Source organism: Polyodon spathula, chromosome 25, assembly GCF_017654505.1.
Source record: "Polyodon spathula isolate WHYD16114869_AA chromosome 25, ASM1765450v1, whole genome shotgun sequence".
NCBI lineage: Eukaryota > Metazoa > Chordata > Actinopteri > Acipenseriformes > Polyodontidae > Polyodon > Polyodon spathula.
The window spans coordinates 5,046,917-5,067,163 of record NC_054558.1 but is presented as its reverse complement, the minus strand read 5'-3'; the positions used below and the strand labels follow the sequence as shown (position 1 = coordinate 5,067,163).

General features: G+C 47.2%; 3 protein-coding genes across 4 annotated transcripts; 2 read left to right on the top strand and 1 right to left on the bottom strand.

The window, feature by feature from the left end:
- The first annotated feature begins 594 nt into the window (after nt 1–594).
- Nucleotides 595–4,364, top strand: LOC121299446 (ATP synthase F(0) complex subunit B1, mitochondrial-like). The gene is made up of 7 exons (XM_041227140.1): nt 595–746; nt 1,704–1,740; nt 1,902–2,047; nt 2,486–2,649; nt 2,894–3,019; nt 3,684–3,863; nt 4,169–4,364. Exons 1-7 carry the CDS (start codon nt 719–721, stop codon nt 4,244–4,246), a joined length of 759 nt encoding a protein of 252 aa, XP_041083074.1. The 5' UTR covers nt 595–718; the 3' UTR covers nt 4,247–4,364.
- A 699-nt stretch (nt 4,365–5,063) lies between these two features.
- Nucleotides 5,064–15,924, top strand: LOC121300059 (epidermal growth factor receptor kinase substrate 8-like). 2 transcript variants are annotated; one of them, XM_041228424.1, is made up of 20 exons: nt 5,064–5,117; nt 7,580–7,655; nt 8,174–8,247; nt 8,536–8,600; nt 8,731–8,889; nt 9,586–9,735; nt 9,985–10,061; nt 10,309–10,442; nt 10,643–10,737; nt 10,950–11,064; nt 11,345–11,418; nt 11,834–11,908; nt 12,073–12,221; nt 12,683–12,842; nt 12,953–12,990; nt 13,298–13,391; nt 14,411–14,530; nt 15,053–15,132; nt 15,221–15,353; nt 15,663–15,924. In XM_041228424.1, exons 2-20 carry the CDS (start codon nt 7,603–7,605, stop codon nt 15,687–15,689), a joined length of 1,872 nt encoding a protein of 623 aa, XP_041084358.1. In that variant the 5' UTR covers nt 5,064–5,117; nt 7,580–7,602; the 3' UTR covers nt 15,690–15,924. The 2 variants fall into 2 exon arrangements, with proteins under 2 accessions (XP_041084358.1, XP_041084359.1); XM_041228425.1 differs by lacking the exon at nt 5,064–5,117 and adding an exon at nt 7,308–7,329.
- Nucleotides 15,925–16,368: 444 nt separating this feature from the next.
- Nucleotides 16,369–19,347, bottom strand: LOC121300060 (glutathione S-transferase Mu 1-like). Its single transcript, XM_041228426.1, has 8 exons — nt 19,222–19,347; nt 18,539–18,614; nt 18,163–18,227; nt 17,777–17,858; nt 17,557–17,657; nt 17,374–17,469; nt 16,953–17,063; nt 16,369–16,668 (listed from the first exon to the last, which is right to left on the bottom strand). Exons 1-8 carry the CDS (start codon nt 19,255–19,257, stop codon nt 16,573–16,575), a joined length of 663 nt encoding a protein of 220 aa, XP_041084360.1. The 5' UTR covers nt 19,258–19,347; the 3' UTR covers nt 16,369–16,572.
- Nucleotides 19,348–20,247: the final 900 nt, after the last annotated feature.

The following is a 20,247-nucleotide window of genomic DNA, read 5'->3' as shown; positions in this document are numbered from 1 at the left end:
TCTAGGCCTGTCTGATTTCTCTGTTTACTGAGCCACTATTGCACACCAGGATTGCAAATCTCAAAGACTGTTCCTAAGGAGATCCGTATAGTTGTGTCCAGCAGTGTTCTTTAAGGCTTGTGTGTGGACTCCCGCTGCATTCCTCCTAGAATCAGACTTGCCCTGCCAGACCCAACCCTGTGTTTGTATTTCATAAATCAAATAACTGACTTACAAACCTCCCCATCACCTTTTTTAAATGATTCAATTTTTTTCCCAAAAATGTATAATTCACGCATGCAATACTGGCGAAATTAAGTGTGATAGAGGGAACCTCTGTTTTTGCATTTCAGCTGTATGTTACCACACCTATAACCACTTGTATTAAACCAGTTTGTTTTCTAAAAAAAAGTATTTGCAGTCGATCTTGGCAGGCAGCAAAAGTTGCTGGTCGTTGAGAGGGAAGCCCACACAGCGGATTCGTGTGAAAAAGCGACCCCTGGCGTCCTTTACCAATATGGCGCCCGGTTTTGCTTCACAGCCGCCATTCCCCCTCACCGTGACTCTGAGGACTCTCGCGATGAGTGGCCGGCGTGAACTCGGCTGGTTCGGATTCTGCGCAGTCCCGACACAGCGTTGTCCCTCACCACGGTAGAAGGGCAGCAGACAGGCCGAGAGCAGAGCAAGGGAAAGCGGCGTGGAGTGCAAAGACAGCCCGGCCTTGCAAGAGAGACGCAACATGCTGTCCAGACTGATACTCGTTTCAGGTACATCCAGCCAAAATATCCACGCCAGTGCTTAGTAGTTTGAGCCGGGAACCCAGCTCAAGGGTAAGCCGAAGTCAGGGCGGCCGCCGGTCAGGCAATGAAAGCGACAGAAGATTAGAGTAATCCTTGCTTTGCAATGACCTTAGCGCAGCAAACGAGCGATGCTGTGAAAGTGTCTCTCCTGCTGCAGCGCAGGTTAGTGCTAACAGAGGCTTGTTTTTAAATAGCGTCACTGCAGTGTGATTTAAATGAAGGGTACACACCCGAACCAGATTGCATTCAATCAGTACGGGCCTGCAGGAATGCAATTCAAAATGCAGTGTCGAGAACCAGCTGGCTGTATGTCGTGGACTCGCGTTAACGTGTCTGTATGTTGCGATATATAATCGACAGAATGTCATTGCAGCGATCGGTAGCGTGTTTAGGCCCCAGTGGTGACAGTAGTAGATGTTTCAAGCTTGCACAATGGCACACTGAATTTAGTGATTGGGTGAAATGCTGTCATTTCTAGACACGCTCGATTTGTTTTGGTCAGTCTACTAAATCTGACAGGTCCGAACGTGGCAGTAAACGCGTCAGGTGCTGGTCCTAAAAGAGCACAATGTTTTGCTGCTAATTGAAGTCAATCAGACGGAAATGAGAGTCTTTGCGTAGCAGTCAGGGCCATTCCGGGCTTTACGGTCAGCGGCTGACCTCTACTGTTCGACTCTGCGTTAGATCAGGTGTGACCTGAAGCTCACTGAAAGATATGGAGTAGAACTGAATTGAATGCAATGGGAGAGTTATTTCCACCTCTGACTGCTAGTGTACATACAGTGCCAGGGCTCGCTGTCCACTGGTATTGGGGACTCTAGCAGTGATCCGGGGCTTGCTGTTCTTGTATGAGAGATACAGCAGAGCCCATGAAGGGTGGTACTCCTCCTTGCTTTGACTGACCCTTCTGCTTTGTATTCCCAGCTCCTGTCCTGAAGAGCAGTGCCCCTCTAGGTGCTGGGTAAGCTGTTGTTTTTTGTTTTAACTGGGCTGGAAGCAGACCGCAGACCTCTATTGCTCAGGGGTGTGGAGAGGCTGCAGGACCCTGTAACCTCCTGTTTTGCTGGCGCAGTTTTTAAGTTCCTGCCGTGTGATCTTGTTCTACAATCTGTTTTTCCCCAGTCTGGTGCAGGCATCCCGGTCCTTCCACACTGGCCAGCAGAGTCTGGCTCCAGTCCCCGCGCTACCCGAGAAAGGAGGCAAAGTGCGCTTTGGCTTGATTCCGGAGGAGATTTTCCAGTTTCTGTACCCCAAAACTGGTGTCACAGGTCAGTGTAGGACACTGGTACTGCATTCCGGCCCTTAAGATCTGTTCCAGTCCTGGTCTTTGTTCTAACCAGGTCCTAAATCAGTTAATTGGCTCTCTTAGCAGGTTCAGTTAGCTATCTTAGAACCTGTTTGGAGTAAAAACCTGGACTGGACTACATCTCGGGAGCCAGTGGTGTAGAATGTGCAACTTTGCATATTTATTGAACTACAGTTGTAGTAAGTAATGCATAACTCAGTTACAAAGAACTCAGCTATAGTAGAGTCATTTATTTTGTATGCTCACAAACTATTAGTTAGTGGGGTCAGGTGGTCTGGGGAATAAATAACTGTTTAGGGAACAGCAGTCTTGTTTCTAGAAACTCTACCTTGAAGCCCATTGCATTGCTGAAGAGCTAAACTACGTGTCCAAAAGACTCTGCATGTGTTGATTTCTTTAGGACCCTACGTGCTGGGAACTGGTCTCCTGACATACCTGCTGTCGAAGGAAATCTACGTAATTAACCATGAAACGTTTGCTGCTGCTTCCATCGGCATCGTCATCGTTTACGGGATCAAGAAGTTCGGACCCAGCGTGGCTGCGTTCGCTGACAAACTGAACGACGTACGAACCCTTTTCTGTGTTGCTGTGCTTAATAACAGTGGGGATGGATCATTGCTCACGTTGTGAGGGGATGCAAACAGGACCATAATACAAAAATGTGCGAGATGGCTGTCGTTCTGAAAAGTTGCGTTTAATTGAATGAATGCGGGGGGGGCAGGGGCAGAAGGAAAAGTGTGGAGTATTGCTGTTTGCACACGGTTTGTATTTCCTGCTCCTTAGCGTGTGCTGGTCTTGTGTTTCACAGGAGAAAGTAGCCAAGGTGCAAGAAGTGAAAGGGCTGGCAGTCAGCAACCTGCAACAAGCCATTGAAGACGAGAAGAAGGAGCAGTGGAGAGCAGAGGGCAGGCAGAACCTGTTCGACGCTAAGAGGGTGACGATCTTACCATCCAGGCCTTGGGACTGTATCAGAGGCTTCTGTCACTTCATCTGTCGCCTCTTCAGCTTAGGCAGTTTTTTGTTCCCTTTGTCTGTCAGAAATGGGACGTGAAAACAACCCTGATGCTTTCATTTAGTAGTTTTCTGACCATAGAAAAGGAGTGTGTTGCGCTAGTGGATGTGAATAGGGCAGCGTCATTGCTTTGTAACCACAGCTGAAAGTTGACACAGATTTCGTTGTCAGTTTTGTTGTATGGCGAAACTAAATGTCGCTAGTGTTTCTTTTATTTTAGAAACGGACACATTCTGATTCACCTTGGGCATAGCTGACTTTATGAATTGTCAAACTACAGTAGAGCATGTTGAAAAGCCCTCTGAGTGGCTGAACCTTAATTACAGTCGCTCCACGGTTGTGTATGGGGAGGTCTGTCCCTTGTGGATGTTGAGCGTGAAACATGAAGGGATGCTAGGTCCTGGTTTTCCAAGGCACTCGTGATTTATTGTGTAAGAAAAAGCAGATTCTGTAATTCAACGTGCTTTTAAATTGAACTGCTTAATAAGGGGGAAGTGGAAAATGCAGCCTGACGACAGACAGAACGTCTTGAAGACGTGGCTTGCTTTTTGTACAGAGCTTGTTCCTTCTCCTCCTCCTTTTGCAGAACAACGTGGCGATGCTGCTGGAGATCAACTACAGAGAGAGGCTGCACATGGTGACCAGCGAGGTGAAGAAACGCCTTGACTACCAGATCGCTCTTCAGAACCTGCAGAGACGCATGGAGCAGGAGCACCTGGTCAGCTGGGTGGAGAAAAGCGTGGTGAAGAGCATCACACCTCAGCAGGTACGCCAGCACGCTGCAGACTGGGGGCTTGGGCCTCTTCGCTCGAGGGCTTGAGGGCTTTTCCAATCCAGGTGGTGGGGATTGTAAAAGGAAACTTAGCAGCATTTGGTTAGTTTGAATAACCAATATCCAGGCAGCTCAAACGACTCTGACCTGGGGCAAGTAACTCAGTCTCCACTGCTTAAAAAAAATAAACTGACGTTTAGTATTTTCACAATATTGTTTGCAACAGAAGGCACTTCCCCTCGCTGAAGTCTGACGCCTCTTAGTCATGTTTGACATGTAAACTGTGTTTCCTTTCACAGGAGAAGGAGAGCATTGCCAAGTGCATCACTGATCTGAAAATGTTAGCCAAGATAGAACAGGCTCGGGCCACCGTCTAATCAGCACTTGCCCCCGAAGAACGTGAGAAATCATCTTCGGAGCCCCCCTCCGCGCCCCTTGTGTGTCTGGAGAACTGCTCATTGTGTTTAATTATAAATAAACCTATTTCCTCTTAAACCTTTGTCTGCTCCTTTGGAATCTGTGCATGTGTTTGTCTTGTTCTGAAAAGTGATATGTTCAGGTCTCTGCAGCGTCAAAAATGGATGTTAGGTGGTGATGTTTTGGAGAGCAAGATGCAATCATTTCCTACACAAACAAATATCCTGACCATAGAGGTGGGGGGGGGGGGCTAGACTCAGTGTGTCAAGTTTTGGCGTTAATGTGCGCTGGAAAGCAGTGTCTTTGAAACGATTACTTAGGACCTGGCCCGACCAAAAACAAGCAAGGTAAAGCACACTTGCTTTCTGTCTAATCACTGCAGCTGTGGGGTTGGTCTGCAAAGTTAAACGGTTTCAGTCTGTATTGTACATTGTTCACCAGGTGTCACTGTTGGCTGTATAAATTACAAGTACAGAGTGATTGGGAGGGAAGTGGCAGTGGGATTTTAACATCTTTATTTAAAGCATAAAGTTAATAGATTGCTTCTGTATAAATATGTGTCTATGTCATTATCTATGACTCTAATTGCGTATTACACACTTTTACAAGCTGAAAAGCCCCGTTTGAATCGGGAGCGCCCTGCTTATCCACACCCTGTGCTCTCACTACAGTGCTGGGAACAGGTGGACTTTACTCTGCTTTTATGGCCATTCCTGCGTGTTTTCTCCGTTGCTGGGAAAGTGATCGAGTGATGTGCTGAAATGTACACCCAAGGAAAAGAAGAGCCGAATTAATTCGTTACAGTGAGGAAGAACACGACACTGCAATCAGGTACTGTCATTATTATATTTGTAGATCAAAGGAGTTGACTTAAGAATCTCTGTCAAGCTTTTGACGTTTTTGTTGTCTTTGTCAGAAATGGATCGCAACACTGACGCTTGGTTTAAAAGCAGTTTTGTCAGCACTGAGGAGCCTGCTGCGCTGGGGGATGGGAATAGGGCAGCGTCCTTGCTTCGTTTGCATGTAAACCACATCTGAGAGTTTACACAGATTTCCATTTGGTTGTATTTATATATTTTAATCAGGTACAAATTGTCCAATTGTGATCAGTCTCGGACTATGTCAGAATCGTTGACTGAATTGTCAAACGACAGTAGAGTCCTTTTTATTTTTGTAATAGACTCCCGTGGTATAGTAGATAAACTGAAGTAATTTAACACACATTCTTAAGTGATGAGTGAACAAAACAACTTCCTATAATTTGGAGCTGGACCTCTGAACAGACTCTGTATATACGCTGTGGAGATCACAAGCTGGTTCTGATGAGAGTGTGCATGGACTCTCCTGAGTTTGAACACACTCTGTATATACGCTGTGGAGATCACAAGCTGGTTCTGATGAGAGTGTGCATGGACTCTCCTGAGTCTGAACAGACTCTGTATACGCTGTGGAGATCACAAGCTGGTTCTGATGAGAGTGTGCATGGACTCTCCTGAGTTTGAACACACTCTGTATATACGCTGTGGAGATCACAAGCTGGTTCTGATGAGAGTGTGCATGGACTCTCCTGAGTTTGAACAGACTCTGTATATACGCTGTGGAGATCACAAGCTGGTTCTGATGAGAGTGTGCATGGACTCTCCTGAGTCTGACCACACTCTGTATATACGCTGTGGAGATCACAAGCTGGTTCTGATGAGAGTGATGCATGGACTCTCCTGAGTTTGAACATGGACTCTGTATATACGCTGTGGAGATCACAAGCTGGTTCTGATGAGAGTGTGCATGGACTCTCCTGAGTTCTGTATATACGCTGTGGAGATCACAAGCTGAGAGTGAGCATGGACTCTCCTGAGTTTGACAGACTCTGTATATACGCTGTGGAGATCACAAGCTGGTTCTGATGAGAGTGTGCATGGACTCTCCTGAGTCTGACCAGACTCTGTATATACGCTGTGGAGATCACAAGCTGGTTCTGATGAGAGTGTGCATGGACTCTCCTGAGTCTTGAATCACAGACTCTGTATATATATGCTGTGGAGATCACAAGCTGGTTCTGATGAGAGTGTGCATGGACTCTCCTGAGTCTGAACACACTCTGTATATACGCTGTGAAGATCACAAGCTGGTTCTCAACGGTAAGACCGGTGTCGTTTTTGACACCCCCAGTGCGTTCTGTTACTCTTTACCTGTCAGAATACCTTGTCATGCCAGTTAAAAAGCCTAATCTTTCCCAGTGAGCACGGATTCATAATGTAACCCTATCCATAAAAGGCATCGCTTCTTCAGTCAATGTTATTTTTCCTTGTCTGTCTCATAATGAATCAAGCTCTGGGTTGATGAAATCGACCCTAAAAAAAACATAATCTCTAACTTAATTTTGAGTCTCTGGTATATTTCTCTTTTTTTTTTCTTTTTTTTTAAATACTCTGCTGTTCTAAGGTGCGGAAGAGCTCTTTTGAAGCTTAATCATTTATCACACCCTGAGACTCAGATGTTCTCTTTGAGTTCAAAGGTGTATTCTTTCAGCATCTTAGCAGATAGCAGATGAACTTTGCCCAGTTTCAACACAATAATGCAAGCTGAAGCAATGCTTTCCAGTGCACTGGGGTTAGATGATCTCTCTCCATTACAGCACGGAGTAGATCTGGCAGATCGAGTGTCCTGTGCTGACAGAACCAGGGAGATGCATCTCCTATATATTACTGTGTACCCCAGTCACATGTCTAACAGCTCAATTCTATGGTGCTTCTGCCTTCTTGCCACGCAGGTGTGTGCGATATCAACAGATAATATCGCTTTGTGAGAAGCTGATAGAAACGCAGGGTTACACCTTTAAGAAATTCCTTCCGTTTATTCTGGTAACCAAGGCGATTGAAAGTAATCAGGTGCCTGGAATGTTCAGAGATTCTCAGGATTCTCGGTTCCAACGACACGCCCTCTTCTGACGTCACAGAAAATCCAATCGAATTAAACATTAACCGACTTTTCCGTCCGTAATGAAAGAGGGCAAGCAGAGCATTCTGGAGCCATTCTGGTTGAGGTGGGTTTTTATTTTGTGTGTCGCTGCAAAGGCGAGTTGTTTCCTTGGGGTTTAAAACAGAGCTGGTTTGGCGGATTCTTACCGTACTGGGAGGTTAAAACCTTCGTCTTTCAGGCCAGTGGGAAGGGAGTTGTTTTATTACAGCGTACAGCGCGTTTCACTCGATGGAGCATTGCCAGGCAGTGTTGACAGTGTTGCGCAGCATACAGAAGCCTGTGTCTCTTACAGAGGTCTGTTTTCTCTGTTCTAGATCATTGAAGCTCACCTTGAAGGATGTATCAAGGCCAGTCCCACTCAGAGGACACTGGAAGATATTCCCAGTCCAAGTAAGGGTTCCCAGCTCTTCCTCTTCCTCTCCGTGTTAGGGAACTGGTTTGGGAATGTTTCAAAACCCTACGGATACAAACACCCCAGGACCATCCCATGAAAATGTAACATCTGTCACAGGGGCTCGGGCATCAATGCCAAACTGCGGACAATCTCAGTTCGTTCCTCTTTGCTTGAAGAACTTTTTGCACCTGAAAGAAATAGAGAGGAAACCTGTATTAACAATCTTTGATGCCAGACCTGTGATACCTACTCCTCACAGCATGAAGCATGTATGAAAGCCAGTGAGAGTATTGAGGTCAGGTAGCTCCTCACCCTTAGAAAAGAGCCCCCTAGTGAAAGCACAGCAAAGTGTAATGAAGCACAGGCTCAGCATTGTAAAGAATAGCGAGGTATGGTGAAGCGTATTAAACATGGCAGACCAGCAGGCAAAAATAAGCTTTCATCTGGCTTGTGCTGCTTTGGAGTCTGATTCACAGAGAGGGGATCATTGATCCATGTTCTGGTTCTGTTTCAGTGGGTACAGTGCAGGTGGTCCAGTGGCACAGAGGTCCGGCAGCATCTCCCGACCCAGTGCCAAGACCATATACCGTAAGTATTGCTGCCCCAGTGACAGCTCACCATGCCACGGTGTGTAGCAGGGGGAAGGCTTGGCCAGCCCACATGGAAGGGAAATATATTTATCTGTCTGTGCAAACCATCTGTATTATTTTAAATATGCACGACCACAAAGCAACACGGGCGATCAAGTACTTGGGAGGGGAAAAAAAGTTAATAAAAAAAAGTTTCTATAAAATAGCAGCAGGAAAGTCCTTGCCTTGAGCTTTACTGTGCTTCAGTGTTTCTTTTTTCAGTTCTTTCCCTTTGTTTTCTCAACAGAGCAGAGGAAGGAGTATGCTGAGACCATGTTGAAACAGCCAGACGTTTTCCAGTACAGAGTGGAGGTAAGGTGAAGCCTTGCTACAGTAGCCGTGCATTGAGGACTTGCTGAACGAAGCAGTTATAAAGCACATGGTCCTGTAATCAGTTATAAAGTACGTGATCCTGTAATCTCCGGTCTTCTTCTGTCCGCAGCACCTGTTCACTTGCGGGCTTGACCAAAAGGAGGTGCGGAGCGTGGACGACTGCATCGCCAGGCTCAAGCTGCTGGACGCCAAGGGCAGGGTGTGGGGTCAGGACATGATCCTGCAGGTCAAGGACGGCAGCCTGCAGTTGACCGACATTGAGACCAAGGTGAGGAGGGTCCGAGGGTCAGTCAACGAGCGGTCATTCCAACCAGACCGGTCCAGTTCAGGGTTTGTACACCATGAAACTCCAGAGGTGTACAAGCTTATCATGATCCTCCTGGTCATCTCCCACTCCGAGTGCCAGACCTCGTATCCCATATCGTGTATATCCAGCATTCCGGCTCTAGGGGGTTGGGATACTGCACATTCTACAGTAATGTCATCCTTTTGGACCCATTAGCACTCATATTGAAAAAGTCTTCCCAGCAGTGTGACATCACAATAGCCAGGTGGCATTGTTGTTTGTTGACTTGCCCCAAGCTGCAATCACTTTAATCCCACTTCTCATTTCCTCTGTGTGTGTGTATGCTTGTCTCTGTGTGTGCTTATCTCTGTGTATGTGCGTGCTTGTCTCTGTGTGTGTGTGCGCTTGCTCTGTGTGTGTGTGTGTGCGTGCTTGTCTCTGTGTGTGTTTGTGCGTGTGCTTGCTCTGTGTGTGTGTGTGCTTGCTCTGTGTGTGTTTGTGCTTGCTCTGTGTGTGTGTGCTTGCTCTTTGTGTGTTTGTGCGTGTGCTTGCTCTGTGTGTGTGTGTTTGTTTGCTTGTCTCTGTGTGTGTGTGCTTGCTCTGTGTGTGTGCGTGCTTGTCTCTGTGTGTGCTTGTCTCTGTGTGCGTGCGTGCTTGTCTGTGTGTGTGCATGTGCAGGAGGAGCTGGAGTCCTTCTCTCTGGACAGTGTGCAGGAGTGCACGGCCGTGCTGCAGAGCTGCGTCTACAACTCCATCCTGACAGTGACGGTGCGAGAGCGCAGCAGGAGGGGCCACAGCGTCTTCCTGTTCCAGTGCGAGGAGATCGGGGTGAGTAGCCCTGCAGAGAGGCCTGCGCACAGGCTCCTACACTCGCTGCACAAGACAGGCCGGTGGGACTGCTCCTACCTCTCTAGCTGACATCTGAACCACACGATGTTTCACACAGTTAAAAATGACCAAGCGGGTTTGCTTGATAAACAGTTTGGATCATGGCAGCCTATCTCAGTGCTGACTGCTGTCAGTAGTGTCCATTCTCACTGGAGTGACCAGCATCCCTCCTCCTCCTCCTCTCTGCAGGCTGAGCACATTCAGAGCGACATGGAGAAGCTGCTCCAGGAGAAGAGAGAGAGCCAAGGAGACCAGGACAACATCAGGTAAGAGCACCAGGTCAGGCACGCCTGCAGTCACGTGTAATCAGTGCATTCAAACAAAGCTATTGGAAGGTTTTGAGCTCTGGTGTTTTCATGAGCTGAAAGGTGCATTATAATTTGTAATGCTGTAGGCTTTGCTCCCTCACGTCATTTTAGTAGCCCCTGTGTGTTGAGTGTTCAAAGCTGCGACCTTCCTTTACAGCGATCCCTGTGCTTCCAAAAAGAATGTTCTGTTTCCGGTTTCCCGCAGGAACAATCTCGAGAGCATCTTAGCCCAGCCAGCGCCAGGGAGGTTTCAGGGCAAACCCCTGCCTCCCTCGCAGCCTGAGGACAGGTGGTCCGGCCTGGATCAGTCCACCCCTCCCTGGGACGGCCCAGAATATGGTAAAGGTTTATTTTCATACCAGTTACTTTACGCACAGGTAGGGTGTTGTATGGACTTAATCACGCAAAACCAGACAGATTAGAATATCTGTCACTCAGCAGCAAACTAAAGGTAAATAAAAACACCTTAAAGGTTTGTTGGAGGGGGGGTGTGGCAGTATTATAGGGTTACCTGTCCCGTGTTGCCTTGTGTGTTTCAGACAAGTTCCCTGACTTTTACCAACACCGCCCCAGGGAGGAGGAGAGGAATCAGGAGCAGCCTGTAGTCAGCATGGCTGAGTCCCACAGGAATATGGTCAGTCAGCTCCAGCGCTTTCAGCCCAAACTGTAATCGTCATTTACAGAGAGATCAGGCGTTCTGCGGACGGCAGTTTGGTGTGACCCACTCGAAGTATTTCTCCAAGTACGCCTGACTCACTCACTCTCTCTCTCTCTCTCTCTCTCTCTCTCTCTCTCTCTCTCTCTCTCCTCTCTCTCCTCCCTCCCTCCCTCCCTCCCTCCCTGCAGGAGATCCTCAATCACGTGCTGAGCGATCTGGAGCTCTTCACCCTGCAGCTGAACGAAGGTGTGGCGGCTCAGAGTACCGGCAAGAAGAGCAAGAAGAAAAGCAAGAAAGACAAAGGCGAGCGGGGGGGGGGGGGGGGGGGGGGGGAATGAAGTCAAGTGCTGTGCCAAATTTTATACCAAAATATAGTGCCACCCTTTACCAATCAATTTTCATTCCTTTAATTGTACTGCCACCTGGTGGCTCTGAACTGTTTCAGTCAGTTCTAAGTGATAGTGTACGTGCCGCACTGAGCCAGAGATCCCGTGGTTTAAGAGAACAGCAGGTACGGTGTGTGGCAGAGTAGAGAGTGGGATCTGCAGTGTGACTGAATCTGCTGGCTTCTGATTCTCTGTAGGCACTGCAGGGTTACCGCCACTGCAAGAGTTTGCCTCCTGTCTCCAGAAAATGAAATACGGATTCAACCTGCTGGTATGTAAATACGTGTGCATTGTTTGAATGTGATTTGCATGCTCAGTTACACCTCTGTCATCGTGCACTCTTCTGGTTGATACAGCTCGCTCGCTGTATGGTTGCGCGTATTGATTTTTCTGCCTTTAAGATGTTGCAGTCCTCTGCAGCCCTTGTAAACAGTTACTTTCGATCACGCGTAGATCTGTAGCTCTCACTGTCATGCACGGAGAGTCAAGCAATCAGGAGCTTGTTGGATTGAATCCCGGTTTGCCAAGTTGCAGGTGTTGGCTGGGGCCCCATGGGTTAGGGAGGAGAAACGATTGGTTAGTTCGTCTCATCACATGAGCTCTTAGTCCCTGTGCTGCATCATCTTCTATTGCATTACCAAACTCTTTCGTTTCTCTCACTAGCTTGTAAACTTGTTTTCATTCAGGGTAAGCTGGATGGTCAAATCCAAAACCCCAGTGCAAGCGATCTGGTCCACGTGCTCTTCACAGCACTAAACTTTGTAAGTAATTTCATTTTTCATGTGATTTAATCCACTTATTCATTCCACTCCAGGCTCCAGTGTAAAAAGTGGGGTGCATCATTCATTTCTGAAAGGCCTGATTCAATTCCATTTCCCTGTCTAGTGTTCTCTGTCAGCAGCTTTGTGTGCTCTTGCCCCTCCAGATCACGTCACACTGCCCCAAGCCCGACCTTGCTCCCTCCATTCTCAGCCCCTTGCTGATCCGTCCAGCCCTCGAGCTGCTGGAGAACAATGTCACTCCCGACGAGCACCGTCTCTGGAAGGCCTTGGGGGACGCCTGGAACCTGCCCAGGTACAGTCTCCTCAACAGACCTTTCACTGCAAGCGGACTCCCGCTCGCTTAAATGAAGCAGGGCTGCCAAACGCCCCTGCTCTGCTCACAGCAGACCTCAAATGAACCCTCATAACTGTGAACGCGCTGCGCGACGTGAAGATACTGCGTGTCATGGTGAACTCATTTTTCAAGGTATAGCAGATACATTGAAGGCCGTATCTTGTGATCTGCTTGTCCCATGCATGGGTATTTCCACTATCAGCAATAAACCTATATTCGCTAGAAAAAATGATCTAGTGTGGATACTCTGTATGTTTTACTCAGATCCTTGATTGGCGATAGATCTGAAACTGCGGTACAGCTTGTCAGTCATAACCACCTACTGCTGAAGGTAGTGGTGTCGGAGCATGCCTGTTTGGCTTCGGTAGCTGCAAGCTCTGGAGAATTCCCAGGAGGTAAATCGAGCAATTTGTTTCTAGAGCACTCTGGCCGGACGGAGACTCAATCCCGCCCTACGTTCCAGAGTTTTCCGATGGGTGGGAGCCCCCTGTTCCAGAACCGACACGGAACCTGGAACGGGATCGCGGAGACCGTCAGAGTCAGAGAAGCAGCCATCGGCACAGGTCCTTCCCTGAGCAGGTAGGAGCGCCCGGGCCAGTTGGGATGGGTTTGTTAGTAGCAGAGACACCAGAGCAGTTTGGATTGAGCCCGAGACTGTATGTGCGATTAATGACATTTTTCTTTTCTAGCAACCAAATTCTGAACCGTGGCGCTTCCCACCTGTCCGGTAAGTGCCGAGTGCAGTCCGTGGCAACTGGAGAGATTCAGGAATAACATACAGGGATAGGCTTGTTGTTTAACGCAAGATTAAAGAATAGAGGTTTAAAAATACATAGATTTTGTAATAGTGAAACCAATTTATAAGGCACTCAGATGCTAGAGTGTAGGAATCTATAGCAGTAGCTCTGTGCAATTGTAGCACACTAGGACAGCTTTTAGTTGAGTTTCCTGACTCTGGTACATCTCATTGTGCTTGTATTGTGTCGGCCAGTCTCATGAGACACTGTTAACGCTTCTGTTCCGTGTTCACTCAGCGCTGACGAGCAGCCTCACTTCATGCGGGTGATGTACGACTTCATGGCCAGAAACAACCAGGAGCTGAGCATCATGAAGGGAGAAATACTGCTGGTATGAACTCTGCTGGAACCCCTTGCAGAACAGCAGCTATACAGAATAATACAACAGCTGTACAGAATAATACAGCACCCTCTTAACAGCGGCTATACAGAATAATACAGCACACTCTTAACAGCATCTATACAGAATAATACAGCACGCTCTTAACAGCATCTATACAGAATAATACAGCCCCCTCTTAACAGCGGCTATACAGAATAATACAGCCCCCTCTTAACAGCAGCTATACAGAATAATACAGCCCCCTCTTAACAGCAGCTATACAGAATAATACAGCCCCCTCTTAACAGCATCTATACAGAATAATACAGCCCCCTCTTAACAGCATCTATACAGAATAATACAGCCCCCTCTTAACAGCATCTATACAGAATAATACAGCACCCTCTTAACAGCATCTATACAGAATAATACAGCACCCTCTTAACAGCGGCTATACAGAATAATACAGCACCCTCTTAACAGCATCTATACAGAATAATACAGCCCCCTCTTAACAGCATCTATACAGAATAATACAGCACCCTCTTAACAGCATCTATACAGAATAATACAGCACCCTCTTAACAGCATCTATACAGAATAATACAGCACCCTCTTAACAGCAGCTATACAGAATAATACAGCCCCCTCTTAACAGCATCTATACAGAATAATACAGCCCCCTCTTAACAGCATCTATACAGAATAATACAGCCCCCTCTTAACAGCATCTATACAGAATAATACAGCACCCTCTTAACAGCATCTATACAGAATAATACAGCACCCTCTTAACAGCATCTATACAGAATAATACAGCACCCTCTTAACAGCATCTATACAGAATAATACAGCCCCCTCTTAACAGCATCTATACAGAATAATACAGCCCCCTCTTAACAGCATCTATACAGAATAATACAGCCCCCTCTTAACAGCGGCTATACAGAATAATACAGCCCCCTCTTAACAGCAGCTATGCAGAATAATACAGAACCCTGTGTGTCTCTTCCTCTCTTCCCGTGCAGGTGCTGGATAAGAGTAAGAAGTGGTTCAGGGCGCGCAATGTCCGAGAAGAGGAGGGCTTCGTTCCCAACAACATGCTGGAGCCTGTGGAGGAGGAGGACCAAGAGCAGAACGTCTACCAGGTGCGGCCCGGGGGGTCACCCCAGCACAATCTCAGCCTTCTCGGGAACACGGCGAGACGTTAACAGACAGTCCGAGTCAAAGTGACAGGCCTTTCGCACTCACACCTGCATGAGCCTGCCAGCAGAGGGAGGGGCAGGGCGGTCGTTGCTCACCCCGGTCTTGCATTGGCAACGCGGGCTGTGGGAAGGGAAACGCTGTAGAGAGACCTGCAGCCTCGTTGTAATTGGGCTGCATGCATTTATTTAGAGTCAGAGTCGTGGATTGGAGCTGATTTTCTAGCGAAGCTGAGAACGGGCAGGGCCTGCTGCAAGTCCTCTGCAGATTACATGCGGATCACTCTGAAAAACGTTTCGACTTTCTTTAATGAAAAAAGACTCAGTCATTTGTTAGGTTTCTTTCGGTAACGGCACTGTAGCTATTAAATGGATTTTTGCGACTAAACCATTTTACTGGCATTGTAATAAAAATAAAGCAACGATGTGAACTGAGTTTAATCTCCATCTCTCTACCCATCCACACAGGAACTACCCTCGACCCTGAACAGAAAATCCAGACCCGAGGAGGTGACAGCGTGGCTTCAGTACAAGGGCTTCTCCAAAATGTAAGACCCCCTCCATGCATTCGAGGCTGTCGCTTTCGACACCCCTCCCTGTGTGCCGGCGCACGCTCACATGCTTTCTCCTTGGCAGTACCGTGCGTTGCCTGGGAGTGCTCAGCGGATCCTTGCTCCTGGGGATGACCCGTGACGAGATCAAGACTGTCTGTCCAGAAGAGGGCGGTAGAGTGTTCTTCCAGCTGCAGGCTGTCAAGTCCTCCCTGGCGGTGAGTTACTGACATGCTGCCGTTATAACAGAGCGCATTCACAGAGATCCCTGTATTGAGTTTACAATCCTGCTTAATAGAGAAGAGCCTTCGTGGGTTCAGAGCTTTGCTTACCCTTGGGCTGGACTGACCGTTTTTGAGCCCTGGGAGGCTGTAGAGAAGCACATTGTATTGAACTGTATTCCCAAGTTACAGTGTGAGGGGGTGTCAACGAAACAACTGTTTCGGAAGACGCCTTGGCTGATCGCCTGCAGCGTGCTGATTTTTTAATTCCCCCCGTTTTGTTTTTCCCCTCCCTCCTTGTCAAAGCTCGCCAGTGAAAACTATGGTCGATAAAAGCAGAGCCGCCAGCCAAACCCCCCCCCCTACCCCGAAGAGAACCAAGAGGTGAGTGACAGCGAGCTGGAGAAACAGCCCCCCCCCCTCCTCCACACAGTGAAAGAAGCAGAACTCGGAACACACAGAATCGGAATACCCAGGAACTCCAGGGCAGACAAAAGAACCGGACTTTCACCCTGCCCAGCTCCACTGCAAAAGAAATCAGAATCTACATAAAGATATTTAAACAGACTGTGCAACTCTCTCCTAGAATTCTTCAATCGTCTACAGTGTAACGCAGTTAAAGTTAGCAAGACTGATGCCCACTGGCTGCAGTGTAGGAATATCTGAGATCACTCTTATACTGACTGTATGCGATGCCTTTATTAGTGGTTTTTACAGATTAGAGATTCTTGGACTTTAACCTTGGTAGTGTAAGAGAAGGCTGTCTATTTATCCTGAAGAAAGCTATTTGCACATTTATTCACATGAACAGCCTGCATGTGTTCTGTCATTGAACGTACACAGCAAGATTAACTAAAGAAATCTAGACTATAAATATGTAGGAATATGAATATTCTAGTATGCATCTATTTCCTTTTGTTCTTCATGTAAATAAGCGTGGTCTAATGCACGTTAAATCTGTTGAAAATGTGTACCTGTATATTAATAAATACCACAATAAAAAGCAGGGAAGTCGTTTCACACAGTTGTCTTTATTGTTAAAGGGTAGTTTTGTTTCACAATATTGTGAATTCTTCAGGGCAGCAGATTCTGCTGTGCTGGTTGACACACGCACAGAAACGGCTCCAGTGAAACGCTCCCAGTCTCCAGTATGAAGTGCTCAGGTTGTCCTCTGCCGTTCTGTACGCTGGGTTTGTTCTCCAGCGTTGTGCGTCTCTCATTCCTTCTTGCTGCCCCACTGAGCCATCTTGTTGTTCACCGGGGTCTTTATGAAATTCTTGGATTTCATGAAGGCTGCAATCTTCTCCAACTCCTGGAAGATGAAGAGAAGGCTGGTTTCACATCCCCGTTGACAGACATGAGCAGCACAAGGACACACAAGCCAGACGCATGCCGTGGGCTACACAGCGATGTGAACCATTAATGGCAGACAACTTTGGTCACTCATTTCAATCCACATCTGCATGTAAAGCATCGGGGTTAGCATCGACATTTCCCCTGTAAACGCAGTAGGGACGACTCTCCCTTTAAGAAGGAGCCCCGCCCTCAGCCTAACCCTACAAGTGCAACGCTATGGGAACCCCAAGCGCTTCTCACCTCGAACCTGCTGTGGAATTCCTTCAGGTTCTGGAATTCATCCAAACACTTGGGTTCGAACATCTGGTGCTGGTCCAGGAGCTCGTACATGATGAAGTCCACAAACGTGATCTGCAGAAGAGAAATCCACTGCAGAGGAACAGGACTCTCCTTCCCCGATCAAACCAATACTTCAAGTCATAGGAACACACACACACACACAACAGAAAGCTCTGCTCTGTAGAATTGCACGATCGGGTTTCTCTTTTGGAGACCCAAGAATTTGGATTTCAAATGGATTTTTACTTTATTGTAGAGTCTCTTCACCCCTCTATCGATTGCATGTGGGTTTATCTCATGTAGAATTAAAACAATGCCCTGCAGGTAACACTGTACAAAAACACCTAATTTAGCAAAACACAACCTCTCCCACCCAGCTTACATTCTCTCCTGCAAACCACTTCCGATCCCCCAGGAACTCCGAGAACTGCTTCAGCGTCACAGGCAGCTGCAACATGTACCCAGGCCTCCTCTTCTCCTAAAGGAGGGACAGATGAGCAGCACAGAGTCAGACTCCTGATTGCGGGGAGGCTTCAGAGAGCGCTGGTCCCCTGGGGGTACTCACGTAATCAGGGCTGTAGCACAGCATGACAAAGCCGTTCCGGAAATCCATGGCCTGGTTCTCCAGCACGTCCACTCGGATCATCTCCTCTTCCGTCTCGCCACCTGCAGCCACGGAGGAGACGCGGGTGAGCGCGCGGGCTGGTTTCACAGAGCAGCGGTGACCTGTGAAACCAGCCGTCTCCAATGCATTTGAATTCCGGTGCGTGCGGAGTGTCACTTACACATGTGGTGCTTGCGGGCGATGTACCTCATGATGGCATTGCTCTGGCAGATCTTGTGGTCTCCGTCCGTCAAGTACGGGAGCTGGAAATGACCACAAGCTCTCAATACAACCCAGATCACCGCATGCCGACGCAAGACTACTGAAGCAGCAGGTCCAGTCTGGGCTCTAAGTACTGCGTGTGGGGATTATTGTTAAACAAAGGCAAACCTTATCAATGAAAGCTTACCGTTTACATTTATTAAAATGACTGAAGAACTATTTGGTGGACTACTGTGCAAACAGCTCTATAAATACCATGCTTTCATCAAGACTCAATGACTGGCTTCACAATCAAACAGGCTATCCCAGAAGCACTGCCACACACACACACATACAGACACGTACGTTGGGAAAATCCATTCCCAGCTTCGTCTTCTCATCAAACCAGCAGCTCTTGTCGTAGTCTGGAGCTGTGCAACACAAAAAGCAGGAGTTTAGGGCCCATGCATTACTGCTAAAACAGAACCACCTGGTTCTGGTTCTGGTTCTGATAATGAAGCTCATTATTTACAGTGCTGGATATTACATATTTGCATTTTCTGAACTACCTTTACATCCAAAAAAGTTAATAACCAAAATATTCTTCTCTACAGAGAAGTCTTGTGCAGTTTAATTAGCAGCCTGCGGTTACAAGCCAGTAAACACGCCCTGACACGCATCACTTTCAAAACCAAGCGCTGCGCTCCCTGGCGGAGGAGGAGTGGATAAAGAAGCCGTGTACCTTCTCCACAGGAGTAGAGTTTCTCCTCATACTGGGTCCCAGTGTATTCCAGTAGCAGTCGAATGGGCTGAGCCAGCTGCAAAGAGACGAGCGCGGAAGAATATGCAACACGATCTTTTTTTTTTATAGTTGTAGACTAAACTGTTTATATAAAATCAGTATGATGTGGTTTATTGTTGTTTTTTTCCAAATGCAAACTGTTTTACAGCGTGTAGAATAAATAGTTTACTGTAATAATCATTCCTAGATATGTATTTAAGAGCTGAAACAGTTTACGCATGGTCACAGCCCTGTTACAGCGCAGCTCGCTGGCTATCTTGCAGTTTGCATTGCTCACACGATGTGTATCAGCACAGCCCGCTCTCTGTGTGCAGAATGATTTACTTATCGGGATATGCACGACTTGTTTTCTCTTTCGCACGCCGAGCAAGACCTTTTAGGCACTTCAGCGTTAATAATGAGGAACGTCAGCAAATTTGACCAAAGTCCATGCATGCAAAATCAACAAACTTGAAGAAAAAAAAATAAAACGCATAACCTTAACTTGTTTTTATCGTGGCGTACAGACAAAACCTCTACATATTAACAACGCCCGGAGCTGCGCGACTAATCTGCAGAAGGTCACACTAAACCCAAACACCTCCCCAGCATGACAACAACCGCGCCGCTGCTTCATCCCTTACCCCTCGGATATCCCAGTAAGCGAGTTTCATGACCATTGTGTTGCGGGAACCTTTTCCACGGGATGCAATGCAGCTCACCAGCTCACGAAGTGAACAAAATCAACCGCCTGCAACACATGTCAGAGCCGCAGCCCCAGCGCGCCTGGCCAATCACACTGCAGCCTGCGGTTTCATTTCAATCTGCACCACACGGGTTGCGTAACTGCTTTTGGCTGAACATACCCACAGGAGACAAGGAGACTGGAATGCAGGGGAGCAGCGAAAGCATGAGAATAGGCACCCACTGTATGCAGAGCAGAAACAGAGCGCAGTCCCTGTGCTTCATATTTCATAGACAAGGCTGGCGATTGTCTTGACTCAACTTTTTTTTTTTTTTTGGTAATGCTCGTTTTTTGTTTGAACAGTTTGGTTCAAATGGACACACACACACAAACACAGAGAGTTCCGCAGGGAAAACGACTTCAGTTTTTATTGAAGTGTCTTTATTGCAGTGCAATCACTAATGGCTTCCTGTTTAAATTCACTTAAATTCTAGTTTCTGTTGTATACTTTGTGATAAATTGCACTGTCCAGAATCTGCTCTTCAGCAACAACAAATAACATTAACACCATGCCTTTTTATACATCAACGACAGCGCCATCTAGTGAGCAGCTGCTGTAGATCAAGTTTCCTTTTGCATTGCTGGCAATACAGAGCAGATGCTTCAGGCAGGTGCTTATAACCAGAAAGACAGGGGTCAGGCTGATGATGCTTAAGTCTATAGGCTTTTTATCCCTGTGTCATCCATTCAAGGTATGCATCGTGTTCTTCATGTAATGCGTGACAGATGTTTCTTCACTTGGAATGGGAAATCAGCTCAATTAACTGCAGTACCCCTGGCCTGCTTGCCGGCACCTCATTTCTGTGGACAGCGCGATCTGAATAATCTGTGTTCTACAGTCAAAAACAACTCGCGAGTTACCTCAAACAATGTTTTTTTTTTTTATGAATACAGTTTTAGAAAATTATTGGCTTCTTTAAAAACA

Bases quoted from the DNA above. Each gene is read 5' to 3' on its own strand.
- LOC121299446 (XM_041227140.1), top strand. From the start codon at position 719: ATGCTGTCCAGACTGATACTCGTTTCAG. The intron at 2,048-2,485 runs GTCAGTGTAGGA...TGATTTCTTTAG, and splicing joins CCCCAAAACTGGTGTCACAG to GACCCTACGTGCTGGGAACT. The intron at 2,650-2,893 runs GTACGAACCCTT...TGTGTTTCACAG, and splicing joins TCGCTGACAAACTGAACGAC to GAGAAAGTAGCCAAGGTGCA.
- LOC121300059 (XM_041228424.1), top strand. From the start codon at position 7,603: ATGTATCAAGGCCAGTCCCACTCAGAGGACACTGGAAGATATTCCCAG. The intron at 12,222-12,682 runs GTACAGTCTCCT...ATTTGTTTCTAG, and splicing joins GACGCCTGGAACCTGCCCAG to AGCACTCTGGCCGGACGGAG. The intron at 15,133-15,220 runs GTAAGACCCCCT...TCTCCTTGGCAG, and splicing joins TACAAGGGCTTCTCCAAAAT to TACCGTGCGTTGCCTGGGAG.
- LOC121300060 (XM_041228426.1), bottom strand. From the start codon at position 19,257: ATGGTCATGAAACTCGCTTACTGGGATATCCGAGGG. The intron at 18,228-18,538 runs GTACACGGCTTC...TGTGTTGCACAG, and splicing joins ACTCTACTCCTGTGGAGAAG to CTCCAGACTACGACAAGAGC. The intron at 17,658-17,776 runs GTAAGTGACACT...CCGTGGCTGCAG, and splicing joins CGCCCGCAAGCACCACATGT to GTGGCGAGACGGAAGAGGAG.